The sequence below is a fragment of the Pseudophryne corroboree genome (assembly GCF_028390025.1).
Source record: "Pseudophryne corroboree isolate aPseCor3 chromosome 3 unlocalized genomic scaffold, aPseCor3.hap2 SUPER_3_unloc_14, whole genome shotgun sequence".
NCBI lineage: Eukaryota > Metazoa > Chordata > Amphibia > Anura > Myobatrachidae > Pseudophryne > Pseudophryne corroboree.
Genome location: NW_026967502.1, coordinates 1,050,189 through 1,070,179, shown reverse-complemented (window position 1 = coordinate 1,070,179; position 19,991 = coordinate 1,050,189). Strand labels below are relative to the sequence as shown.

The window sequence follows — 19,991 nt, the reverse complement described above, 5'->3', positions numbered from 1 at the left end:
TCCTTCCTCAGTCACTACATCAATCTCTTATCCTACACCCTCCTCTGTCAGTACAAATTAATGAGGAATTTGTTTTTTCCCAGTATGGAGTCAGGAGCCATCACCTCTATTATACTCCTGCTCTCACCCTCACATCATGTCACTGTGTGTTACCATCCCAGAGATCTGACCAGTCTCTTCCCCACACTCTCTAGGGTATATTGTACATCAGGAGCCATCAGCCCCTATTATACTCCAGCTCTCCGCCTCACATCATGTCACTGTGTGTAACCAGCCCAGAGATCTGACCAGTCTCCTCCCCACACTCTCTGGTGTATCATACATCAGGAGCCATCAGCCCCTATTATACTTCTGCTCTCCCACTCACATCATGTCACTGTGTGTTACCAGCCCAGAGATCTGACCAGTCTCCTCCCCACACTCTCTGGTGTATCTCATACATCAGGAGCCATCAGCCCCTATTATACTCCTGCTCTCCTCCTCACATCATGTCACTGTGTGTTACCAGCCCACAGATCTGACCAGTCTCCTCCCCACACTCTCTGGTGTATCTCATACATCAGGAGCCATCAGCCCCTATTATACTCCTGCTCTCCTCCTCACATCATGTCACTGTGTGTTACCAGCCCAGAGATCTGACCAGTCTCCTCCCAACACTCTCTGGTCTAACCCTCCCTCCCCCACAGCCTATCCCTCCCTGGGGGATGCCTAACCCCCCCTACACGCTGCCTAACCATTCCTCCCCCACAGCCTGTTCCTATCCCTACCCAGCGGTGCTAACCCTTCTCCCTGAAGCCTAACCCTAACTCTCCCTCCCCCACAACCGAACCCGCCCTCCCCCATAGCATAACCCTCCCCGGGGGGTGCCTAACCCCCCCTATCCGCAGCCTATCTCCCTCACAGCCTAACCCTCCCCTGGGGATGCCTAACACCCCCTATTTGCAGCCTAATCCTCCCTCCCCAACAGCCTGTCCCTAACCCTCCACAGTGGTGCTAACCCTTCTTCCTGCAGCCTAAACCTAGCCCTCCCTCCCCCACAACCTGTCCCTAACCCTCCCCAGTGGTGCTAAGCCTTACCCTTCTCTCTGCAGCCTAACCCTCCCTCCCCCACAGCCTAGCCCCCCCCACCCTAGCAGCCTAACCCTATCCCTCTCTGGGGATGCCTAACTCTAACCCCCCACCTACCCACAGCCTAACCCTAACCATCCCACCCCTGCAGCCAAAAGCACCTCCAAGTCAGGTGACCAGAATACAGCCTGTGGCTTCAGCAGCATTGCTAGGCTGCGGCAGTAAACGCTGCCCGGAGTAAGCGTAGCCAGCGGCTTTAGGGCAGTAGGAGTGGGGTGACTTAATAGATTGGGTCTTGGTCCCAGCGGCGGCTGAGAGCTCTCAGGTAGGGTAGATAAATAGCCACTTAGTGAGGAGAGCTCCAGAAAGCACGTCTGGATGGACCACACTCCTCTTATTTATTAGTTTATATACTAACAGGGGTGACAGGTGTGGTACAGCCCTACAAAGGCAGATCCAATCTCTTTCTCATCAGACTCTGCTGTCTTCCCTGCACTCTCACTCAGATGTTCACTGTTGCCAGTAGCACACGTATGAGAAGCAGAAGTATGGCGGCAGCTGTATAGATTCTGATATGTAATTCTCTGTATCATACTTACCGTACACACATCATCCTTATTACTATTGAGAGAATAGAGGTAAGACACTGATGATGAGGGTGTAAGAGTGGATTATAACCTAGCAGGTGATGATGATGATGATTGCAGGGTATTATATGGTGTATTGCATGTAAAGTACCTTGTGCCACACCTACTCTGCTGTAGCAATATACCTTATATAAGGGTGAGTAACACATGAACAGGCTTACCAGCGTATGAGCACACACATAAAGGAATGCTACCTTACCAATGCTTCCAGGAGTAACGTTAGGAGACATTTCTCTGATCCATCAACTCATATGACTGATGTTATTGTTCATCTAGAATCTCCAATTCATACGATATGTTCCCCATCCATTGTTTTACATTGGTGCTGACATAGGACTTGGCGAGTGACTACATCTCCATTTATACTTTATGGTTAGTTACCAGTACAAGAGAGATATATATATAAGTCTTATTATAATATTACATTTGTTATTGTGAGTGTTCTCAGGAGGGTGGACACAATGATAGTCTGAGACACAATATTATAATGCCTTCAGTAAAAGTTATGTTTTATTATACACACACATTTACAATTAAGTGTCCCAGAGAGTCGTCTTCTATTGTTTACAAGATTAATATTGTTACAGATAATGTCACATTTCCATAATGTATTTTATTTCCAGCAGATGGACACACAAGCAGAAATATCTCAGAAGGACATGTAATGTTATCCCCGGATTGTGACATAAAAGATAATGACAGTAGACAGGATTCTCCAGGAGATAACCCCATTACCCCAATTATACATTCAGCTCTATCAGCTGATCCCCCTGATCCTGGGAAATGTTCTCCTGATCACTCTGATATTGGTGCATCTGTTATAGCTCTGACAGATATAGTGTTTCCATGTTCTATAGATACCAAATGTTTTACACAGAACACAAAGTGTATTAACCCACACACAGGTAAGGCAGGTGAAAGGCCAGTATGTCCGGAGTGTGAGAAATGTTTTACATACAAATCAGATCTTGTTATACATCAGAGAAGTCACACAGGTGAGAAGCCATTTCCATGTTCTGAGTGTGGGAAATGTTTTGCACGGAAATCACGTCTTGTTAGACATCCGAGAAGTCACACAGGTGAGAAGCCATTTCCATGTTCTGAGTGTGGGAAATGTTTTACACAGAATTCACAACTTGTTGCACATCAGAGAAGTCACACAGGTGAGAAGCCATTTCCATGTTCTGAGTGTGGGAAATGTTTTGCACAGAAATCAGTTCTTGTTAAACATAACAGAAGTCACACAGGTGAGAAGCCATATTCATGTTCTGAGTGTGGGAAATGTTTTGCATACAAATCATCTCTTGTTAAACATAACAGAAGTCACACAGGTGAGAAGCCATTTCCATGTTCTGAGTGTGGGAAATGTTTTGCACACAAATCAGATCTTGTTATACATCACAGAAGTCACACAGGTGAGAAGCTGTTTCCTTGCTCCGAATGCGGGAAATGTTGTGCAAGTAAATCACATCTTGTTATACATCACAGAAGTCACACAGGTGAGAAGCCATTTTCTTGCTCTGAGTGCGGGAAATGTTTTACACAAAAATCACATCTTGTTACACATCACAAAAGTCACACAGGTGAGAAGCCATTTCCATGTTCTGAGTGTGGGAAATGTTTTGCACAAAAATTACATCTTGTTAGACATCACAGAAGTCACACAGGTAAGAAACCATTTTCTTGCTCTGAGTGTGGGAAATGTTTTACACGGAAATCACATCTTGTTACACATGAGAGAAGTCACACACGTGAGAAGGTATTTTCTTGCTCTGAGTGCGCGAAAAGTTTTACCTGGAAATCCCACTTTGTTATACATCAGAGAAGTCACACAGGTGAGAAGCCATTTTCTTGCACTAAGTGTGGGAAATGTTTTACACGGAAATCAAATCTTGTTACACATTACAGAAGTCACACAGGTGAGAAGGCATTTCCATGTTCTGAGTGCTGGAAATGTTTTACACGGAAATCATATCTTCTTAGACATCAGCGAACTCACACAGGTGAAAGGCCATTTATATACTCTGAGAAATAAATCAGCTCTTGTTGCACAAATTAGACATCACTCAGGTGAGGAACCATTTTAATCTTCTGGAGTATACTCATCATTGCCATGCATTGTTCTTCAAGGTTCTTATCCTATCTCCTATGCTTTTTGCAATATTCATGCTACCACTGGGTGTTAGGGTCTCCTGCCCTGTACTGCCACGTCGTCATGGCAACCGGGAGACAAGTGCTAGCGGAGTAACCTGAGCGCAGCTGATACTCCGGTTCGGGTCTTTTGCTGTGCAGTGGTTACAGGCTCTGTGCACGGCAGGGGATCCGGTGCTGGTTTTTGTGCTCAGTCTGTGAGTTCTGAGTGGGGCGTGGACAGCACCTGCTTTATAAGGCCTCTTCTCAGGTTAAGCAGATGCTGCTGAATCTTTGTTGGTTAGTCAGTTCCTGAAAGTTAGCCAGTACTGTGTAGCTTTGTATTTGTTGTTGCTTACTGCAAATAGGCCTGGGGATTTGGTACTACACTCTGCCAATCCAGACCTAGCAGTAAGACTGGAGTCAGTCGTTTAGCTTGCTGGGGTTCTTTTACTACTCTGTGAACTTAGCAAGTTTGCGGCTGTATTCTAAGACTTGCCTGCCTAAATTCTGTCTCACTGTGCAAGGTGTTCAGGTGTCAGCTTAGTGGCAGTAAGCTGAACCTGTGCACTGCAAGTGAGAATTAGGATTGTGGAGACTCTCCTTGTGTCTATCATTCCATCTCTGACCAAGGAGTTTACTGGCACACCCGTTGGTAACCCTTTAGGGTTTTGCTGTTTCCCTTAGCAACAGCATTTCGGGTTCTCTACGTATTAAAACACAACATCTTGCTTTTCCCATCTGAGCATTACTAATACTAGGGAGACACCCAGTTCCTTAGCCTCTGGGCTTCTCTGTTCACTTTGTGTGTATTTTGTTACCCTATCACCTTCTGTGTACGTAATGTCATATTCCCCAGTCTGTCTGTGAGTTCATTTGTTTTGCATACCTATCCGTTCAGACACCAGTACATTCCTGCAGGCACTGGTGTGCATAACAGTTCAAACACCAGTACATTCCTGCAGGCACTGGAGTGCATAACAGTTCTGGCACCAGTACATTCCTGCAGGCACTGGTGTGCATAACATATTCAGCAGCCTAATACTCCTGTTGAAATTTTGTGGGAATATGGAGCATACCCCTCAAAATACGTTGCAACAGGTGGTCGATCAGGTGCAGGTCCTGACTCGACAATTTAATGATTTGTCCATTAAAATGCACACCTCCCAGGCCGCTGGCGGAGCTCCCGCAGCAGCAGCACCTTCAGGGGTTAAGGAGCCGAAAGTAAATCTCCCGGATCGTTTTTCTGGAGATCGCTCGCAGTTCTTTTGTTTCAAGGAGAGCTGGAAGCTATACTTCCGGCTTAGGCCTCAGTCTTCTGGGTCGGAGATTCAGCGGGTGGGCATAGTGATTTCCTTGCTACAAGGAGACCCACAGGTCTGGGCATATGGGTTGCAGCCTGAATGTCCGTCGCTTAAAAGTGTTGATGCTTTTTTTACGGCACTGGGCATGTTGTATGATGACCCTGACAAGACGGCCTCAGCCGAGGCTCAGATTTCGATCCTTAAGCAAGGGCGAAGGCCAGTTGAGGTTTACTGTACGGAGTTTCGGAGGTTGGCTCATGATACCCAGTGGAATGACCCAGCCCTGAGACACCAGTACCGAAGAGGTCTTTCTAACCAGATAAAGGACCAACTGGTACAATATCCCTTGCCTGATAGCTTGGATCAGCTTATGCAGTTATCCATCCGGGTGGATAGACGGCTGAGAGAGCGTAGGCTTGAAAGGGAGACTGAGGTTTCCTTCTTTCCCAAGGGAACCTCAGACTCTGAGGAATTTTCCGAGGAGCCTATGCAGATTGGGGCTACCCGCCTCTCCTCGCGTGAGAAGACGCGGAGGAGACAGCAGGGGTTGTGTTTGTACTGTGGGAATAAAGGTCATGTGGTAGTATCATGCCCAGAAAAGCCGGAAAACTTCAGGGCCTGAGGGTGATGGGAAATATCCTGTCAGGGGAGGGGTCCTGGGTTGCACACCGGTAATGAGAGGTGCGACCCTGCGGAGACCTTTCAGTAGAACTGCATACAAAGAAAAAGGTTGCAGGTGCACAATTCAAACATTACCAAATTATTAATAATAATAATTGCAATAAAATTTTGCATTTTAAGCGAGGTTCTTCGCTTAGTTATGGCCATAAGTAACGGCTTGCCCACCGCGTCCAGGTGACCTCATTAGTCGGGCAAGTCCCTAACATTTTGGGGGGTACAAATCTAGGGTGCGGGACCCCCCAAATATCCTGTCAGGGCAGAAGTCAGAATTTCCCAAGAAGACCTTTTATCATTCCGGTGACCTTGAAGATCCTTGGTCAAACTGTCAAGACTGAGGCCTTTGTGGACAGTGGGGCCGACGGGGTTTTTATGGACTGCCAATTCGCCCTGAAACACTCTGTTCCCTTAGTACCCTTGGCATCGGAAATTGAGATTTGTGGGTTAAACGGGGATCCATTATCCCAAGGTAAAATTACCTCTTGCGCTAGCCAGATTTCTTTGTTTATTGGAGCCACACACTCTGAAAAATTGTCCTTTTATGTGACTGTCTGTACTTTTGCCCCATTGGTGTTGGGGTTACCATGGTTAAGGGCCCACAATCCTCAATTTGACTGGGTCTCTGGGGAGATTTTTAGTTGGGGTACTGATTGTTTCAGGAGTTGCTTGAGCCTTCCAGTCAGGCTCTCGCAGTTAAGATTGCCAGGGTGTTATGCAGATTTTGCGGACGTGTTCTCCAAAAAAGTTGCAGAGGTACTACCTCCCCATCGCCCCTATGACTGTGCCATTGATTTGTTGCCAAATGCTAAGCTTCCCAAGAGCAGGTTGTACTCCCTGTCACGTCCTGAGACTCAGGCTATGGCAGAGTACATTCAGGAGAACTTGGCTAAGGGATTTATCAGACCTTCACAGTCTCCAGTTGGGTCGGGGTTCTTCTTCGTGGGTAAAAAGGACGGTTCGTTGCGACCCTGCATCGACTTCAGGGAATTGAACCGTATCACGATTAAAAACTCATACCCACTGCCCCTCATTTCGGTCTTGTTTGACCAGCTTCGTACTGCCACCATTTTTTCTAAGATTGACCTACGCGGTGCGTACAATCTAATCCGAATAAAAGAGGGGGATGAATGGAAGACTGCCTTTAATACCCACTCAGGGCATTATGAATATTTGGTGATGCCTTTTGGGCTCTGTAATGCCCCGGCAGTCTTCCAGGATTTCATGAATGATGTGCTCAGGGAATATTTGGATAGATTCTTAGTTGTATACTTAGATGACATCCTAATCTTCTTCTCCCATTCCCTGGAGGAACATCGGAAGCATGTACGCTTAGTCGTCCAGAAACTCAGAGACCACCGGCTTGGGGCGAAGCTGGAGAAGTGCGAATTTGAAGTTCAGCAAATCGCATTTCTAGGATATATTATCTCCCCAGAAGGTTTCCAAATGGAGGGTTCCAAGGTACAGGCAGTCCTGGATTGGGTGCAGCCCACTAGTTTGAAGGCGCTTCAGCGTTTCCTGGGCTTTGTGAATTTTTATAGACGATTTATCGCTGGATTTTCGTCTATAGTGGCGCCCTTGGTGGCACTCACTAAGAAAGGGGCGGATGTTGCTCACTGGTCTTGTGAGGCTAAAGCGGCTTTTGCCCGTCTCAAAAGGGCATTTGTATCGGCCAAGGTGCTGCGACACCCAGATCCAGAGCGTCCTTTTGTGGTGGAGGTGGATGCCTCTGAGATGGGTATTGGGGCAGTGCTTTCTCAGATGGGAGTGTCTGATAATCGCCTTCATCCCTGTGCTTACTTTTCCCGTAAATTTTCGCCTGCCGAGATGAATTATGACGTGGGTAACCGGGATGTTGGCTATTAAGGATGCACTCGAGGAGTGGAGACACTGGCTTGAGGGGGCTAAGTTTGTGGTCTCAATTCTCACCGACCATAAGAATCTGGCATATTTAGAGTCAGCGAAGCGTCTCAATGCCAGGCAGGCACGATGGGCTTTGTTTTTTGCTCGCTTTAATTTTTTGATAACATATCTCCCTGGGTCAAAAAACATCAAGGCTGATGCGCTCTCGCGGAGTTTTGCTCCAATCCAGGAGACCACCGAGGAGCCGTTGCCCATTGTGTCCCCATCATGTATTAAAGTGGGCATTACCCAGGACCTCTTATCATTAGTCCTTAGAGCACAGGAGCAGGCTCCTCCAGACCTTCCGGTAGGTCTTTTGTTTGTGCCTCCTAGGTTAAGACAGCGAGTGTTCCTGGAATTCCATGCCAAGAAGTCGGCAGGTCACCCGGGTATTGCCAGAACTCGGGAGTTGCTATCTAGGGCGGTGTGGTGGCCCTCGGTGGCTAAGGATGTGGATCAGTGGGTTCGGGCATGTGACATCTGTGCCCGAAATAAGACTCCTAGAGGGGTTCCTGTTGGCCCATTACATCCACTCTCTATCCCATCTAAGCCATGGACCCACATTTCAATGGATTTTGTGGTGGACTTGCCCAAATCCTCGGGGATGACAGCCATCTGGGTTGTCGTTGACAGGTTTTCGAAGATGGCGCACTTCGTTCCACTGGTTGGGCTGCCATCGGCCAGACGCCTGTCTGAATTATTTATGCTGCATGTTGTGCGTCTCCACGGGTTGCCACTTGATGTGGTCTCTGACCGCGGATCCCAGTTTGTGGCCAAATTCTGGAGGGCATTTTGTTCCGATCTCCAGATTTCTGTCAGCTTGTCGTCAGGCTACCATCCGCAGTCTAATGGGCAGGCTGAAAGGGTGAACCAGTCCTTGGAGCAGTTCCTCAGGTGTTATGTCTCCAAGTGTCAGACTGACTGGGTTGCTCATCTGTCCATGGCGGAGTTTGCATATAACAACACTGCTCACTCTGCTACAGGGATCTCTCCCTTCCTTTGTGTGTATGGGCATCATCCTAAGGCCAATTCTTTTGACCCCCTGGACTCCACGCCTGGTGGTTCCTCTGTGGTTTCGGTCCTTAGAGGTATTTGGCGGAAAGTGAAGAAAGCCCTCGTGTCTGTGTCATTAGTGACCAAAAGGGTTTTTGATAAGCGGAAAAGACCCTGCAGCTTCAAATTAGGAGACTTCGTCTGGTTGTCTACCAAGAATTTGAAGTTGAGACAGCCATCTCATAAGTTAGGCCCCCGGTTCATCGGCCCTTATAAGATCACCAGGGTTATCAATCCGGTGGCATTTCAGTTAGATCTGCCCCGTTCTTTGGGTATCAATAAAACATTTCATTGTTCCCTTTTAAAACGGGCGATTAGTAATCCTTCATCCAGTGGAAAACCTTCCCCTCTTCTGATACGTGGCCAGAGGGAGTTTGTTGTTGAAAGGATTCTTGACTCCAAGATGGTTCGGGGTCGGCTGTCATTTTTGGTGCACTGGAAGGGGTATGGCCCGGAGGAGCGGTCGTGGGTGCGCAGTTGTGATCTTCATGCCCCCAGACTGATACGCTCTTTCTTCTCGCAGTTCCCCGATAAACCCGGTGGTAGGGGTTCTTTGACCCCTCGTCAGAGGGGGGGTACTGTTAGGGTCTCCTGCCCTGTGCTGCCACATCATCATGGCAACCGGGAGACAAGTGCTAGCGGAGTAACCTGAGCGCAGCTGATACTCCGGTTCGGGTCTTTTGCTGTGCAGTGGTTACAGGCTCTGTGCACGGCAAGGGATCCGGTGCTGGTTTTTGTGCTCACAGTCTGTGAGGTCTGAGTGGGGCGTGGACAGCACCTGCTTTATAAGGCCTCTTCTCAGGTCAAGCAGATGCTGCTGAATCTTTGTTGGTTAGTCAGTTCCTGAAAGTTAGCCAGTACTGTGTAGCTTTGTATTTGTTGTTGCTTACTGCAAATAGGCCTGGGGATTTGGTACTACACTCTGCCAATCCAGACCTAGCAGTAAAACTGGAGTCAGTCGTTTAGCTTGCTGGGGTTCTTTTACTACTCTGTGAACTTAGCAAGTTTGCGGCTGTATTCTAAGACTTGCCTGCCTAAATTCTGTCTCACTGTGCAAGGTGTTCAGGTGTCAGCTTAGTGGCAGTAAGCTGAACCTGTGCACTGCAAGTGAGAATTAGGATTGTGGAGACTCTCCTTGTGTCTATCATTCCATCTCTGACCAAGGAGTTTACTGCCACACCCGTTGGTAACCCTTTAGGGTTTTGCTGTTGCCCTTAGCAACAGCATTTCGGGTTCTCTACGTATTAAAACACAACATCTTGCTTTTCCATCTGAGCAGTTCTAATACTAGGGAGACACCCAGTTCCTTAGCCTCTGGGCTTCTCTGTTCACTTTGTGTGTATTTTGTTACCCTATCACCTTCTGTGTACGTAATGTCATATTCCCCAGTCTGTCTGTGAGTTCATTTGTTTTGCATACCTATCCGTTCAGACACCAGTACATTCCTGCAGGCACTGGTGTGCATAACAGTTCAAACGCCAGTACATTCCTGCAGGCACTGGAGTGCATAGCAGTTCAAACGCCAGTACATTCCTGCAGGCACTGGAGTGCATAACAGTTCTGGCACCAGTACATTCCTGCAGGCACTGGTGTGCATAACACTGGGTGATGTCATGCCCTCATCTACCACTGCTATACAGATGACCTGTCTTTTTCTCCAGGTACTGAGAACCCAGTACCAATCCTAAATGGTTGTCTAGCTGAGCCCCAGGTGTGGGTGATGCCAGTTAGCTGTGACTCAGTCCTGGCGAAACAGGTCCTTATGATAGAAGCTCACCAACAAAGGGCAGGGCTACAGCTCAGCTTTGTAAACCAACCAGACTTACACTTAGGGGTTCAGAGTTACAAAATGCTGATCATGTGCGGAATCTTGGTGTCCTGGATGGTGGAGTGACACTTAGACATCAGGTATCAGCCACAATCAGATCCTCATCTGAGGAACATAGCCAGACTCCAGCACTTATTTCCCTCAGAAGATCTACCTACAGTCATACATGTACTTGTATCATCACACATAGACTACTGCAATGTCCTCTACCTGGGTCTCCCAGCAATAGAATTGCACCGGTTGTAGCTTGTACAGAATACAGCAGCCAGGCTGTTACCTAACCAGCCCGTTCCTGCCACATAACACCCATTCTCTGCTCCCTTCACCGGCTGCCGGTAAGATGGTGACTATTACATAATCTTACTGACTCTCCCAGCCCGAAATGACCAGGGTCCATGGTACCAGAAGCAGCTTCTGCCTCCTTACTGCCCTGCTTTCTTACTTCCATCTGGAGATGAAGGACTGTTACCAGCAGTACCAAGAATCCCCAAGCAGTGCTGAAATGTCAGAGGGACAGACAGGGTGGTGGCACTAGTGCGGTAGCAGGAGCTGCCTGAGGCACTGTCTATGGGTAATATTGTCCCCAAGCAGCGCTGAGGTGTCAGAGGGAGACAGGGCAAGTGCAATTGTGGGGGGGGGGGGGAGGGACAGAGCAGTGGCAGTAGTGGGGGGAGACAGGGTAGTGGCAGCAGTGCAGTGAGGTGAGGCAGAGCCTTTCCTGTTATACTAATGTTTGTGCAAGAGTTTTTACTGTATACGAAAAATACAAAGACTTATAAATATCTTCTTTGCATTATTCTAATCATGTTTATAACCAAAACTCCGGAGTAAAAAGTCTATGGCAGGGGAGGCAGTGCCCCACCTGTGTATCTTTTCCGCACATCTCTGATCAAAAGTCACCAAATTTCCAAGAGTTTATACTGCTGCACCTGTGTATAATGCCCGGATGTATATACTACTGCACCTGTGTATAATGCCCACATGTACACTTTGGCTCATATGTTGTGTGTAAATCTGGCTCTAGCCAGTACTTCCTGAGCCATTTAGATCACTGCACGTCCCGGAGTGGCAGTAGTGGGGGAGGTGGGGTGGGTGACAGTAGTGGGGAGGAGACAGGGCAGTGGCAGCAGTGGAAGCAGACATGGTGATGGCAGTAGTGGGGGGAGATGGCAGTGGCAGTAGTGGGAGGCAGGGTGGGTGGCAGTAGTAGGAGGGGCTAGTTGGGGGAGATGTGGCGGAGGCAATAGTGGGGGGAGATAAGTCGGTAGCAGTAGTGGGGAGAGACAGGGTGGTGGCAGTAGTGGGGGGGGGAGACGGGGATGGCTGCAGTGCAGTACCGGGATATGCTGGAGGCAGTAACGAGGTGTATTGGTCCCGCAACATAACCAGTTGATGATTTGACTTAATGATGATTATGCTTCCTTATTTCTAATTAATCCCTTGTATGTGTTACTGTTATTTGCTGTGTCAGCCTTTATGTGTGTTCTGTGTAATAATCCTGAAAGTAGTGCTGCTACCGATCTCATATCATTTGTAGTAACTTGGAAAAGATGAGATATGAGGTGCACTCTGGAAGCTTATAGGGGGTTAATCAGAGATGAACGCAGATGTGACATCACGCAGCCTCCCCGGAAAATGGTCCCGGCCCACCCGCGTACACCCCTCAGGGATGCGGCCGCAATGTGTGTGTCTGTGCGGCCGATGCGCACGTGCATTTTGCCACCACCAGCAAACTGCTGCGGGCTGCTATTGCGGCTGGGTATGAATGACCCCCATAGGGTTTTGGCTATCCTGATCTGTTTTACTTACCTACAATACTATAATGTAACTTGAATTGTTTCTGTGCTTTAAAGGATATTTTATCCATGTTGTGCAGAGTAAAGTATTTTTGAAGTTTAAAATATAGAGAAAAATCTGTGTATTAAAGATATGAAATAAAGTTGTTAAAAAACAAAAGATTTCCATTGAGTCTTTTTATGTGTCTGTGTATTATCTTATTTCCAGATAATTGTTGCTATGGTGACAGAAACCATTTCCTGTTAATGTGTCACTTGTATTGTTACTTTTGTGTCCAGCGAGTGGGCTCAGAAATGTTATCCTTTTCCTCGCAGCCCCAGTTGCTGGAGAAAATGAAGGAGGAGCTGTTGGCGGGTCACGTTCCGCTTGAGCTGACAATTTTCTCACCAGCAGGTCTTTCCTCCTCTGCAGACTTGTGTCCGGAGAGAGAGATACAACGTAGGCTTTAAACCTAGGATCGAGCACAGTGGCCAAAATGTAGTGCTCTGATTTCAACAGATTGACCACCCGTGAATACTGGCAAAGCGAATGAAGGGCTCCATCCACAAGTATTTCCAGGGAAGACGTTAAGTCTGAGGGACTATGCACAGGCCCAAATGATAATTGTTTTATGATCCTTCTATGTATGAACCAACCGATAGAGGGAATAATCCGAAAGTGTTAATACCAAAGATTAGCCAATCTGGTTGGAGGTGCGCCATTAAGCAAATTGCAATGACTGGTTAGGGGGTTTAGAAAAAAACCGCTAGTGGGCTTATATCTAAAGAAGCCTTAATGTGTGGCGCACTCTTTTTTTCTTTGTTTCATGAATAAATTAAAACATAACTTATTATTTTTATTTAATATAGATTTTTCAATAGGCATGACATAAGGCAATTGATTGTCAGCCTGGAAAGACAAAAAAATTAATGAAAGATATAAAATAATTTATATAACAGCACTACCTATGTATGGGTATATGGGTAGAGCAATAATTGATATAAGCAAGTGAAATATAAAAGGAATTTAAACACAGGTTTTATTTATCAAATTTATGAGATCCTTTCACAACGGGATTGTGATCTCAGAAAAAAACTGTTTTACTGCTGCGCCCTGCAGAGCGTTACTACTGCATACAACCTAAGTGCTCCCTGTAGAGCGTTACTACTGCATACAACCTAAGTGCTCCCTGCAGAGCGTCACTACTACATACAACCTAAGTGCTCCCTGCAGAGCACTACTGCTGCATATAACCTAAGTGCTCCCTGCAGAGCGTTACTACCGCATACAACCTAAGCAGCCTTTTTGTGGTAACCACTATGTCTTACAATGACCACTTTGTTACTACCCGTAGCGTATCACACGTTAAGACAGTGTTACTACCTAATGTATTTCAGTGGGATCTTTCTCAAAGGCACAAAGAAACATATATGTTCAATGTTTCACTTGCTTATATCAATTATTGCTCTACCCATATACCCATACATAGGTAATGCTGGTATATAAATTATTTTATATCTTTCCTTAAGTTTTTGTCTTTCCAGGCTGACAATTAATTGTCTTATGTCATGCCTATTGAAAAATCTATCTTAAATAAAAATAATAAAAGTTATGTTTTCATTTATTCATGGAACATAAAAAAGAGTGCGCCACACATTAAGCCTTCTTTAGATATAAACCCTCCATCCACAAGTCCCACATACTTAGCGAAATCGCTCCGTATTAGCTCCTCCTTCAATTTCTCCAGCTGCTTCTGCAAAAGCCTGATGAGGGGAATGACCTGACTTAAGCTGGCAGTGTCTGAACTGACTTCACGTGTGGCAAGTTTGAAGGGTTCGAGAACCTTGCAAAACACGGAAATCATTCTTCATTGCACTTGAGTCAGGTGTATTCACCCTCTTTTGCCTGTATCGTAGGTGGATGTATAGGCATTAATGACCTTTTGCTGCTCCTCCATCCTCTGAAGCATATAGAGTGTTGAATTCCACCTCATTACCACCTCTTGCTTCAGGTGATGACAGGGCAGGTTCAGGAGTGTTTGCTGGCGCTCCAGTCTTTGGCACACAGTGGCTGAATGTTGAAAGTGGCCCACAATTTTTCGAGCCACCGACAGCATCTCCTACACGTCCCTGTCGTTTTTAAAAAAAATTCTGCACCACCAAATTAATTGTATGTGCAAAACATGGGACGTGCTGGAATTTGCCCAGATGTAATGCACGCACAATATTGGTGGCATTGTCCGATATCACAAATCCCCAGGAGAGTCTAAGTGGGGTAAGCCATTGTGTGATGAGGTACCTCAGTTTCCGTAAGAGGTTGTCAGAGGTGTGCCTCTCCTGGAAACCGGTGATACAGTGATACACATCATATCCTGCCTAGTAATGAGTTGGCATTTGTGAGATGCTGGTGCCGCCGCTGTTGTTGCTGCAGTATGCAATAAATCTACCCAGTGGGCTGTCACAGTCATGTAGTCCTTAGTTTGCCCTGCTCCACTTGTCCACATGTCCGTGGTTAAGTGGACATTAGGTACAACCTCATTTTTCAGGACACAGAGGACACTTTTCTTAATGTCCCTGTACAGTCCGGGAATCGCTTGCCTAGTGAAGTGGAATCTAGACGGGATTTGGTATCGGGGACACAGAATGTCCATCAGCTGTCTAAATCCCTCTGCACTAATGGCGGATACTGGACGCACGTCTACCACCAGCATAGTTATTATGGCCCCAGTTATCTGCTTTGCAACAGGGTGACTGCTGTCATATTTCATCTTCCTCACAAAGGACTGCTTGGGTACAACAGGAAGAAGGGATTTAGGTGTCAGTGGACTGCTTACGCTATTACCCAAAGTTTCTGAACTTGGAAATGACTTCTGATGAATGCGCTGCAGGTGACGTATAAGGGAGGATGTTCCTAGGTGGTTAATGTCCTTACCCCTACTTATTACAAATTGACAAAGGCAACACACAGCTTGACACCTGTTGTCAAGATTTGTAGATAAATAATTCCACACCGAAGAGGTGGCTTTTTTGTATTTTTCCCAGGCATGACAATGTGCTTTCTCATCCCATGGACAACAACTGTCTCCACTGGTGCCTTATTCAAACCAACCACATCTCCATCATAATCCTCATCATAAACTTCCTCCTCAGTGCCAGCTACACCAATATCTTGCTCATCCTGGTATACATCTACAGTGACATCCTCCATCTAAATATTAGCAACTGGACTGGTGGTACTCCTCCCAGCACTTGCAGGGGGCATGCAAATGGTGGTAGGAGCCTCCTCTTTCCATATAGTCTTGGGAAGGTCAGGCCTAGACATCGCAACCACGGACACATTTGGACTCTCCTTGGGGATTTGTGATATCTCTGAAAGCACAGTTGTTTTTTCCTGTGCTTTAACAAGCTTAATGTTTTTAATTTTTCAAGAGGGAGGAGGGCTTCCATCCTCATGAGGAGCTGAGCCACCAGTCATGAATATAGGCCAAGGCCTTAGCCTTTCCTTGCCACTTCATGTCCTGAATGGCATATTGGCAATTTTATGTATTTCATCAGATAATCATTATTTTTTTTATTATTTATTTTTGTTTCTCGGATTTTACACGCCCTCTATGACATTGGACATCGGCCTTAGCAGACGACATTGATGGAATTGCATCGTAAATGTCATGACTGGTGGCAGCAGCAGCTTCAGCACCAATACTAGGAACTGGAAGTGGTTCCTGATCTCCAAATTGTTCTCAATTCCACAGGACAGCACCCCTTTATTATTACAGCACACAGTGCAGTTCCCCTTTATTTTCACTGCACCCCTGTATTCGTACAGCATACAGGACCAGTGTAATATTATTAAGACATCAGCAACCCTATATTTAACAGCATACAGGAGCAGTTTTACTTTTATTTTAACAACTGCACCCCTGAATTTTTTACAGCATACAAGACTGTACCAGCACCCCTGGATATTCACAGTATACAGGACCAGTATGCTTTTATTTTAACAACTGCACCCCTACATTTTTACAGCATACAGGACCAGTGTAATATCTTAACAGCAGCACCCCTGAATTTTTACAGCATACAAGACTACCAGCACCCCTGGATTTTCACAGCATACAGGAACAGTGTGCTTTTAGTTTAACAACTGTACCCCTGATTTTTTTTTCAACATTACATTTTTATTCATATTAAAGAATTAAAACAAGAATACAGAAAAAAACAAAAGAGAATAGGGTAACAATAGGGAAAAAATAATATAGGGGGAGAGACAGGACATCGAAAAGCATCACGTAAAATATACAATCACAAATCATGAATATTCTTCAGATAAAGGGCTTCTCAAGTCACATGGAGGGCTCTGTAAGTTGGGGGACGAAGGGGAAACTCCCTTAGTCTCAGTAATATATGTATGCCATGGAAGCCACTTCATAATGGGAGAAGAGGGAATCGTAGAGTATAGTTTCCATCTCGAAATGGAATTGGGTCTTAGAAATAACTTTCGAAGGGAGGGAGGAGGGAGATTTCCAGTTTTGAGCAATTGCAGCTCTGGCTGCAATTAGAATGTGACCAAGGACATAACGAGTAGATTTGGGGACAGTGTCAGGGCACCAGTGCAGCAACGCTAAAGAAGGGTCTTGAGTCAATTGAAGACCAGTGATCGAATGGATAAGGTCATATACTTTATCCCAAAAGGAACGTAGAGCATTCCCAAAAAATATGTAAGAGTGTGCCTTCATAGTGGCAAAGGCGCCAACAGAATTTAGAGTTAGTTGGCCAAATGTTATGTAGTTTATATGGGGTGAAGTACAATCTAAAAGTTGAATATGCATTTCAGTGTGGTTGGTACAGGTAGAAAGGGAGAAGGAAGAAAAGTGAATAGATTACCATTGTTTAGGAGAGAATGTGCAATGGAGTTCAGCTTCCCACTTAATTTGAACGGCAGATTTAGCCGTGGCATCTGGAGGTGTTAGCAGACCATACCAAACAGATATAGCTCCACGAGATGAAGTTTTAGCCAATCGGTTCAGGATAGTGCTGGAGTGAAATTAGAAGACATTAGGGCTAGTAGTCATATCGTCGATCCAATGTTTAGGTTGGTAATAATAGAGCCAAACTGAGGGGTCGAGACTATACTTAGCGCATAGTTCTGAAAATGACAAAATAGAAGATGGGGAGAAGACATCAGCAAGGGAATCTATACCTAAACGTCTCCAGTAGGAGAAATGAAGACGAGGTAATAATTTAATGCAGACAGACATTTTTCTAGTGGGAACAGTAATATCAAAGGAAGACGAGAGTCTAGAGTCCCAAATTGTTAAGGTATCGGCTATGGCAGAAGGTGATAATGAATAGTGGGGGTGGAGTTGTCGGGGTAGCCACAGAAGGTCATTGAGGGGGAAATCCTGAAAGAGGGCACGTTCTAGATCTACCCACGGTTTAGAGTGAGGGGGAGAAATAAATCGCATAGTTGGGAGAGCATAGATGCTTCGTGATACGTGGTTAAATCAGGGACTTAGAGCGAATCATACATGCGTAGACCAATCGAGGAGGTTTACATTTCCAAATATATGACAGCATTAACTTTCACATCTGGGTTAACAGTTTACGAGGAACTGCGGAAGGAATGGCTCCGAATAAATAACCCAACAAGGAGACCTTCAGACCCATCCAAGCAGAAGTCAGTGAAGTCAGTTGAGCCAATAGCGGCACATAATTGACAGAGTGTACATTCTGGATATGAGAAGGGATGGAGACTCCCAAATTTGTTAGGAAGGAGTCTTTCCACATATATGGAAAACGCGTCTTTAAAAGTTTTGAAACTGTAGTTGGGATATTAATAGGAAGAGCATCCGATTTCGTGGGTTCTACTTATAGTATGAAGCAGCGCTAAAGCGTCCTAGAATTTCATGTAGGATGGGTAATGAAGTCCCCGGATCAGATACAAACAATAAAACATCGTCTGCAAAGAGGCAGAGTTTGTGGGAGGTATTACAAACCGTAAGACCGGGAAATTTCAGACAGAGAAGAATTGTTTGGGCAAGGGGTTCAATAGCCAACACAAATATCAATGGAGAAATGGGGCACCCCTGCCTGGTACCATTGGAGATATGAAACGGGGAGGAAAGAAAACCATTACTAAATATTCTAGCAGAAGGGCCTTCATAGAGAACTAATATAGAATGAAGGATGTCCCCTTGGAGTCCAAACCTGGACAACATCTGGCACATATAACCCCAATGGAAGCGATCAAATGCCTTTTCGGCATCGAGAGAGAGTAAGATAAATGATGATTCAGTACGGGAAGACCACTCAACTAAATCAAGGACTCTTCGAGTGTTGTCAGGGACCTGACGGCCAAGGACAAAACCCACTTGTTCTGGATGCATGAGTTGTGGGAGAAAAGGATTTAATCGATTAGCTATTAGTTTAGCATAAATGTTCAGATCGGTGTTAAGGAGGGCTATAGGCCGGTAATTCTTGCAGTCAGAGGGGTCTTTACCTGGTTTTGGGATAGTTATGATTTGGGCTTCAACCATTTCTGCCGGGAAAGATCCAATAGTGGAAACTTGGGAATAGAGTTGCAGGAGGATAGGGTAAAGTATCTCACTAAATGTAGAGTAAAAAGAGTTAATAAAGCCACCAGGCCCAGGAGCTTTGTCTTTTGGCAATTGCCGAATTACGAGTTGTATCTCTTCCAAAGACCAAGGGGCATTCAGAGATGTCAAGGTGTCTTCATCCAAGGAGGGGAGGGGAAGGTCATCTAAAAAAGCGGAGATAGAAGCCACAGAGGGCTGAGGTATAGAAGAGTCCTCGTGTAAGTTATATAGTTTAGCATAGAATATTGAAAATAAATTAGCAATATCAAGGGGATTAAGGCATGGTTTAGCTGAAGGGGCAATGAGGTATCTAATACGGTTACAGGCCTGGCGACCATGAAGTTTGTGCACTAACAAACGGGTGGCTTTGTTCCCAGCTGTATAAAATTTACTGCAAAGGTGAGCCAGGGCAGATTGTATACGAAGCATGAGAAGCATCTGAAGTTGGCTCCGCACCTCCTGAGTTGTTTATGTAAAGCCCGAGAAGGATGGGTTTGATTCTGAGACTCCAAAGACCATAGAGATAACTCCAAGTCAGCTTGTGTTTTCCTAGAGCGAGCCTTAGGTTGAGACCCTTTTTGGATGGACGTGCCACGTAGTACCGCTTTCAAAGCACACCAATACGTAAAAATAGAGGTATCGTCAGGGGTATTGGTTTGCATATACATTGACAGAGAATCTGTAAGGGCCTTAAGAGTCTCAGAATTCGGCAATTGATATTCTGGGAGTCAACGGGGGGGGGGGGGGGAGAGAAAGAACATACATCCCAGGACCACAATATAGGGGCATGGTCAGACCAAGTACCGGGAAGAATTTAAATTTTCTGAGTATGTTGAAGAGTCCTCTTATCTAGAAGAATAAGATCAATCCTGGAATAACTACTATGAACAGCAGAAAAGAAAGTATAGTCTCTCTCTGTAATGGAAGAAACGCGCCAGCCATTATACACGTCGAACTCCATAAGTAGCTTCCTGAAAGCAAGGGACGGGCCTATATCTCGAGGAGAAGGGCTA

General features: G+C 45.8%; 1 protein-coding gene across 1 annotated transcript in view; it reads left to right on the top strand.

Annotated features, from left to right (window-relative positions):
• LOC134983407 (zinc finger protein 267-like) overlaps nt 1-19,991 on the top strand; it is a 43,794-nt gene that overhangs the window by 9,703 nt on the left and 14,100 nt on the right. Inside the window, exon 7 of the mRNA XM_063949098.1 lies at nt 2,339-3,409. Coding sequence (XP_063805168.1) covers nt 2,339-3,409 — 1,071 coding nt within the window. The remainder of the gene's footprint in view (nt 1-2,338; nt 3,410-19,991) is intronic.